The sequence below is a fragment of the Numenius arquata genome, chromosome 3 (assembly GCF_964106895.1).
Source record: "Numenius arquata chromosome 3, bNumArq3.hap1.1, whole genome shotgun sequence".
NCBI classification, from domain to species: Eukaryota; Metazoa; Chordata; class Aves; order Charadriiformes; family Scolopacidae; genus Numenius; species Numenius arquata.
This window is the reverse complement of record NC_133578.1, coordinates 68742469-68750945: the sequence shown is the minus strand read 5'-3', so window position 1 is coordinate 68750945 and position 8477 is coordinate 68742469. Positions and strand designations below refer to the sequence as shown.

The 8477-nt window shown below is 37.2% G+C and overlaps 1 protein-coding gene across 3 annotated transcripts in view; it reads right to left on the bottom strand.

The window, feature by feature from the left end:
• Positions 1–4373: 4373 nt before the first annotated feature.
• The window catches only part of EFR3A (EFR3 homolog A), an 80650-nt gene continuing 76546 nt past the window's right edge, over positions 4374–8477 (bottom strand). For 2 of the 3 annotated variants that reach the window (XM_074144848.1, XM_074144847.1), the window contains one exon: positions 4374–7353. In XM_074144848.1, coding sequence (XP_074000949.1) covers positions 7248–7353 — 106 coding nt within the window. In that variant the 3' untranslated portion in view covers positions 4374–7247. The remainder of the gene's footprint in view (positions 7354–8477) is intronic. The other variant, XM_074144850.1, reaches the window with a different exon arrangement.

Genomic DNA, 8477 nt, shown 5'->3' with positions numbered 1-8477 from the left:
CCAGCCACCACCACCACGTGGTGGAGAGACCGGCACGGAGACTTTCAGAGCCAGCCGTTGCGTACATTGCTCTTTCTTATCACTCTACACGCTGCTTTACACTTTCCAGCACACAAATGACAATCATAGACTAGGTATTAAATGTTAGGCTGTAATACTCCTTACCGTAGGGAAGTCGGGACTATGGACTGCCTATTTAGGTCAGATACTGCCTTAAATAATTAGTTGACAGTATTCTGTGTAATTTCATTTGATTTCTATGTAAAAACTGTTCTGATCAAAGATTGATTCTTGTTTAACTGTGTAGTTGGTTCAGACTCGATCTTGCTGACAGTGGCTAATATTTTAGGTTTTTAATTAAACCAAACTGCAACGACTCCAGCTGCTTTTGCAGACATTCTTCCTTTACTGAGCTTAGCACAAGAAGACACACAAAAGAAAAGGTAAGGGAATTACATAAAAATGGGTTCCTTCTTCCCTTCTTATCTAATTGCAATTTTCAGCCTGCAGAGTTTCTGCTGGTCAATCAGATCATGACAGTAAAAGCCACATTCCTTGTGCCAGAGCTGTGTACTGTGTGTAGTTATCTCCAGTTTTGAGAGATTTCAGGATGCTAATGGGAATAATTTCAAGGTTCTGCTTCCCAGAATCAACTAAAAGTAATATATTCTGAAGTATGCAATGTAAAGCTGGAATAACGCTTTTTGCTTTTTACTGAACCCAAGATTGTTTGCCTTTTTTTTTTTTTTTTTTCTGCAAATTCACCACCCACAAGGTTCACCAGTTATCAGACAACAGCAGTATAAAAGGATAAGCACAGCTTTTTCCTTGATAAGGTGCTAATTTAGACTATGCGTTGATCATAAAACACTGCCACAAGAAATAAAATTACTAGAACACGACTACTAATAACAAAGCTAAACAACAACCAAAAAAAACCCAGCTAAGGTCAAAATCACTAGCAACCTTGTTACTGTGATATGAAAGGTGCACACAAAGGTATAATCTTTCTATGTCTTTATCGTCAGATTTCAGGTGTATAGCACACAACCATGCAAATACACAGCTCAAACCCAGAAGGTGACCTGCCCAAAATAGCACATAACCTCTTATTCAATTGGATTACCGACATTTCCATATTTTTGCTGAGCACGTCTTTGCAAGAGCAAAACCACACTCATACGGAACCTCCTCTGTAATCACATCTAATTGTAACTGAAGGTTTTTACTTCTCGATCGAAAGAAATCAATAAAAATAGTCACAAAAAATGATCAGGGGGCTGAAGCACCTCTCCTGTGAGGACAGGCTGAGAGAGTTGGGGTTGTTCAGACTCCCTTGGAGAAGAGAAGGGTCTGGAGAGACCTTATTGCAGCCTTCCAGTACCTAAAGGGGACTTGTAAGAAAGATGGGGACGGATTTTTTTAGCAGGGCCTGTTGCGATATGACAACGGGTAATGGGTTTTAACTAAAAGAAGGTAGATTTAGACTAGATATTTTTTACAATAAAGGTGGTGAAATCCTGGCACCAGTTGCCCAGAAAGGTAGTAGATGCCCCATCCCTGGAAACATTCAAGATCAGGTTGGACTGGGCTCCGAGCAAACTGGTCTAGTTGAAGACGTCCCTGCTCATTGCAGGGGACTTGGACTAGATGGTTTTTAAAATGTCCCTTCCAACCCAAACTAGTCTATGATTCACTAACATGTCTTGGATTGCTACAAACTTTCTAGTGGTTCAGCTGCTCTGAACGGTCTGGATTTTTTCTCTATAATCTCATTCCACATAAGCGTTCCTTACAGATGGATGACTGCGTCCTAATGCTGGATACGGAAACGCTACCCGTGTTCTTCCAGGTCATGAAGCAGTTAATTAAACCGCATCATTCCATCTCCTTGCACAAACTGAACGTTGGGAGAACAGCAGGTGAAAACGCCAATGGATGTTCTTCAATGAGCAGTTAATATTCTGTAAACCTCTGGCTGGTGCTATTCGCCCGTCAGTATTTTTCCTACGTTAAAACTGCAGTGCAGAAAAAAAACCACCAATAAAAGCAAACCAAGTCAAACCCAAAGGCATTTCACCACGTGAATCCCAGTGCCTACAGCGGCCGCACCAGTAGCACTAGTGAAAAAAACAGGAGAACACAAAGACTTTTTCTTCAAGGGAAGAGGACAGCTCTTCAAGAGAGAGGACAGCTAAGTGATGGGAGAAATTCTATCAGCAGACAACGTTTTAATTAACTTTACTCCCCCCCCCCCCTTATGCTGGATAGAAAGAGGGCATTTCAGTACTTGATGTAAATGCTACAAATCTGTAAAATGCCCATTTTTGTCCAGCACTGAGGATGAGATCTGCATTATGCTGATGTATTTACCTGTTTCAGAACTGGAGCTTTTATCAGCCTTTTATCATAGTGATGAAAAACTATTTTATATTACACAGTGTTTATACATAAAAATGATAATGAAAAGGTCAGATAGCTAATTAGGTGAAATGGGAAAAATTGGCCTTTAAACAAGTGAATTAAGTGCATTGCTGCTTAATAATACCACAAGCTCATTTCTCTGATTGATGCTGCAGCTCTGAAGCCTGCATTTAAAATACGCTTAAGATAAAAAAACATCCCTTTCTGCTAATTATTAGAAACTAGTATTCCATTCATGGTTATGCAAATAACACATGCATATATTCAACTCAGAGATATGCTGAATTTTCTGATTGCAGAGATAGAGATGGGTCATTTGAACTGACCAAGTAAGAGAGAAATTACAATATAAATAAGCTGTTATTCAGGCAATGTTGTCATTACTTCCTTCGGGCTTTTTTCCAGTATCTCTTATTTTAGGAAGACTCTAACACCAAAGTTGTTCTGTAGAGTAATTACTACCATATGAACTGTGTTGATAAAGAAAAGCTGAAAATAATCTAGCTATGATTAGCTAGATTTATTCATTTTCAGAGAAAATAATAAAGAAAAGCAGAAAAAGATGAGACATTTAGCACAGCTTTTTTCTTCTCTTATTCTCACAGTAGCTTTATACTATATTTTTCAAAGATTTGGGGCATAGCTGTCCAAAGCCCAGCTGTTTCCCTAAAACAAACAACTAATCTATTAATTAATAATCTAAAATGATTTCCTACTTCATTAGATACCGATTTACTTATTTTAAATTGTTAAGCACTTCGCTTACTTTGCCCGTAAGTTGATAAAGAATTAAAGATTCGGGAATATGATTTAATAAACAACTTGTCAAAATTTAGGAAGACATAAGCTCTGAAAACCAGATTCGGGTGTAGTGGTCATCTTGATCACAGTATTGTTACAACTGTGAGCATGGAATGAGTTAAGTCTTCCAAATAAAGGTAATGCTGTGAAGCAGCAAAAACTTTCAAAACAGAAACTCCTCCAGTACCCAAAAAGTGGCTCTTTACAGGTCACCTTTGTTTTGTCTTACAACTGCAGTGGCAACCACTTTTGTGCCTCCTCCTCTGGTCTCATGCGGTAGGGTGACAGAATCTGTTACTCACCTCCACACCTTCTCTTTAGGTATGATTTTTTTCTCCCCAGACTGGTTTGAGGTATCCATCAGCAAAATCCTGCTCAGACCAACCAGAGCAACAAGAAAGGTTGACAACCACACAACAGCAGGTTCCGAGATCCATGAGTCACAGATTATAGAAAGAAGACACCTACCCTCTAAAATTTCCTAAATACACACATTTAATGTTTGCAAAAATTAGGAACAAGGGGAAAAAAGACGAGAATATAATCCTCTATATATTAGGATACATCTCATGTGAGCTAGAGAAGGTCCCATCTTCCCCAAAACAGAAAAAAAGAATTCTTCCTGCTTCTTTCAGGGCATAATATGAAAACCATTTAAATAAATGAATGCTGCCAAAAAAAAAAAAAAAAGAGAGTAACAAACAAAAGTATGTATAATACTCAGCCTCATTAGAGGCATCACTGTTTGAAAAACGTTCCTTGTGGGTGAGCTGCACACAGATCACTCACACCGACAGCTTTATTCCTTGAAATCAATACTACAAACCTCAAAACATTCCTTAACCAGGAGGGCAGGTCCGAAAAGCACAGCTTATTTACCTTCCTGAAGCTTGTTTGGTATAAGGAACTGGTTTTTGAATTGCTGAATTCTCAACTTTTGGTGGGCTTGGTAATAGTAATGGTTTAACGATGAATAAAAGTAGTAGTTTAATAACGCTGCAATGCTGTAACATTCAGAAAAAAAAAAAAAAGATGTAAAATGAGGTTTATTTTAAAGGGCAAAAAATTATGCCATTGACACTTTAATTGTGAGCAATAAAAACTGACAACTTAGAAAATATTAATTTTAAATTTTGATTTATTTTATTGCTTAAATATAGATCGCACAGTGTGTTCTTACATTTATTGAAACTGGTTCATTACGTACAGTACAGAATATATGACCATCAGAACAATGGACAAATTAGCCCTACTCTGATTTTGGACAACCAGCTATCTTTTGAAATTAACAAGGATTTAATTTACTTTAAAGTGACCCACTACCAAAAGCTATAATTTTTCAAAGTGACACAATGGGAAAGAGAACCCAAAGCAAAAGCTGGAATACATTTAAACAGCTGGATACCAATTTATAATCGTGACAGTACTCCATGTGTTGCAGATAACACAGGGCTAGTACACACACGGAGCTCTAAGTTCTGCAACTTGTCTCAAAAACATAAAAAATCCAGTGAAAGAAAGCAGCTTTATATGGTACAACAGCATTCTTAATTCATTTGGTTTCATTCATTAGCTACATATTGTAATAGCTACCAAAACAATACAATTCACAGCCCCTCCCATCTCCCAGCCGTCTAGAAAGGCCAGAGCGAACCAATTATCAACTTACAGACTCCCTGAACTTCCAGAAAGGAAGAAATTCAATATCCCGTGAGCACACCGAGTGTTACAAGCTCTTCATCCCCTGCGCGATAACCTGCACAACACCTGCATTTCCCAAACAAAGCTCATTTGAACGTCGAAAACATGGAAAGCTACCATCAGCATATATGAAAAACACTTCATAAACAGAACAGAAGATGAAATGCTGAGTCTAGTTATTTTCACATGCAGCATTCATGCAACAGAATTCAGTCACAACAACAATCCTGTATTTACAGCACAGTCTCCATTCTGCAAGAGTGCAAACAGAAGTACATTCTTTATTTCTCAGACTCCTTATTTTCTTTTTGTACAAAAGTGCACAGTGTTATTCTTAAAAAATGACAGAGTGGATAAGTGTTTTACATTGTATCCCTAGGTTAGATTTACTGTTTAAAAAAATTACACTCTTCATATAGGCCAAAAAACTATTATGTCTTACCTTAAAAAAAAAAACAAACCCAAAAGTGAAAACTAAAAGCTAGAGTCCTATTTATGTGTAGACTGTGGTCTGATCAGGCTGATACGCTGCAGCAGTAAAAATCACAACGGAATGCTGTAGGTAAGGGGCTGTTTCGTCATCCACTAACAGCTGTGATTGCACTGTTAAACTGAAAAGAAGGTCTCAATTACCTTTTGAGTTTTGTGAATGCTTTCTGAAAGTCTCAGCACGTTATCTCATAGGTTTAAGTACCTGATATTTCTCTGATGTTATGTCACATCAGGCTTTTAAAAGCAGTCCATGGAACAGTGGTCTCAAGCTCGAAAAACTTAAAATCTGTTTTACAGTGGGTTTGCAAATGTTCAAAACAGTCAGCAAATTAGCTGGGCCTGGTGACCATTCAGATCTTACAATTACACAATCATAGATTAATTTAGGCTGGGACTTCTGAAGGTCATCTCAACCAAGCCCCTGCTCAGAGCAGGGCTAAGTGACGTTAGATGACTTTGTTCCCGGCCTGATCACTGCTTATCTAAGCTGCTGGCTGACTTAATGACTGACATTTATTACAGATATTTGAGATCGTTCATTCATGTTTATGCTGCTTCAGTCAGATTCAGAGATTTCAAACTTACTATTCATGGCATCAACGAAAGCTGTTCTTTCATTTTGCCTGCGGAATTTGGTGAGTCATAAAGACAGCACTGACAATTATCATCAAAAGCTCAAAGATTTACTGTATGAGTTTTACTTTATTTACATTTGAATAGTATACTCAGATACATAAACCTATGAAAGTTACCACATTTTCCTTATGGTTTGAGAAATGAAACAAGAACAAACATACAGATGCATCTCTAAAAATGCTTTTGCTTGAAAACATAGGTAATAAATTCTTGGTCTTTAAACGGTTTCACCCCATTTTCTTTCAATTTCTAAAATATCATTAAAAAGCTGTAATAAACTACAGTGAAATACCTCATAGAATATATTTTTGATTTCTGTATTTATGATTTAAAATGCCCTCTTTATTTTCTGCTATACTAAATATATCTCTCATATTTATACTAAAGCAGACAGTAAAATACTACTGCATTTTCAAAAGTACAGTCTGTAAACCATACACCTTAAGACATGAAAAATATTGCACAGTTCAGTGCTTCAAGAGGAAATTTCTCCTCTTTATGCAAAGCATTTAACTTTTAGCAAGAAACACAGGACATATACTGGGCGTATATATCTAAAAAGCATGTTATGTGATGCATCAAAAAAATACTTAACAAGTGTCCATTAATTCACTTACTGTACTTGAACACATGTAAGGTATTGGTTTTTTTCCATATATTCCAAAATAAACAAGTTGACTACCTATGACAGCATGGACAAAAGGGAGCTCAGGTAGCACTCCACTGGTTACATTTATTAAAAATGAAGCAAGCCAAAAGCATTCTATTTAGATATATAATTGAGGTGGAGATGAAAAAAAAAAAGACACAACAAAACAAAAAAGAAAGAAAAAGCTTTAACAGGTTCTTCAGTTACAATGCCTCATACTAAAGGAATTTACAGAAATACAAATTCCTAGAGTAACTGAAATATTCATCGATATGGCAAGACAAGTTTAAAATCTGACTTTTACATGTACTCAAATATGAAAATGAAGAAACACGATATATGAAAGACCTAACTTCAAATATATTACAGAAGAAAACAACTCAGGACAGTCTCATGAATTTGGCTAGAGTAATCTGTATTTGGCTCATGTCCATCATTATTTTAAAGTTAGTTTAGATGAAATAAACAATAAAATTTGAAAACTCATCTTGTTCTTTCTATTGTACTCTACTCTAAATAATGTCCAGCAGACTTCAGAAGACACTTAATACACACAAAGATCCGGAAACTTCATCTCATAGACTGGAACAGACTGGTAATGAGCATGTCCAGCAGTAATGGTCATCGTTCCTGAGGGGCTGGGCGGAGGACTGTGTGAGAAGAATGATCATTATATATAATTTGTAACTATATGGATGGCTTTCTTTTTTATAACAGCTGAGAAACAAGAGTAAACTATCCACCCCACCCCAAGCCCAAACCTCAGTAGTTTATCCTGTTACTGAAATTCTAATGAAATTATCACGCCTTGGGTTTGTGGGGGTTTTTTTTGTACTCTGGTCTAAACCACCAACTTCACGAGTGTCACAGAACTATGAAAATCCATTTTGTTACTAACAAATACTATTTATACTGCTCCATAGATGTGCACAACTCTCTATAATAATGTCATGTACCATTTTGACTGTTCATTTTCTAATTACTTTCTCAAACAATAGGAAAAAAACCCAGCATTCTTCAATACTACTGGTATACATCAAAATAATATAAGAAGAGAAGTATACTGTGACATAGTTTCTGGATATTCTTCACTATCTAAAAGATTCAAAATAATAACAAGAAAATCAAAGTGACTGTTTTAGATGAAGACTGCTCTTTTTCAGTGTGCTGGTTTTGGCTGGGATAGAGTTAATTTTCTTTATGGTAGCTTGTATGGTGCTGTGGTTTCAATTTGTGACCAAAACAGTGCTGATAACAAAGGGATGTTTTCATTATTGCTGGGCAGGGCTTACACGGTGTTAAGACCTTTTCTGGTCCTCACACCACCACACCAGTGAGTAGGCTGGGGGTGCACAAGAAGTTGGGAGAGGACACAGCCGGGACAGCTGACCCCCAGCTGACCAAAGGGATATTCCATACCACATGACATCATGCTCAGCAATAATAGCTTTATGGAAGTAGAAGGAAGGGGAGGACATCTGGAGCGATGGCATTTATCTTCCCAAGTAACTGCTATGCACACTGAAGCCCTGCTTTCCTGGAAGTGGCTAAACACCTGAAATTGTGAATGAATCTTTATTTTGCTTTGCTTACACACGTACCTTCTGCTTTACCTATTAAACTGTCTTTAACTCAGCCCATGAGTTTTCTCACTCTTACCCTTCCAATTCTCTTCCCCATCCCACTGAGGGGAGTGAGCCAGTGGCTGGGTAGGGCTTAAATGCATACCAGGGTTAAAGCACAACATTCAGTTAAATCAATTATTTTCTGCCTA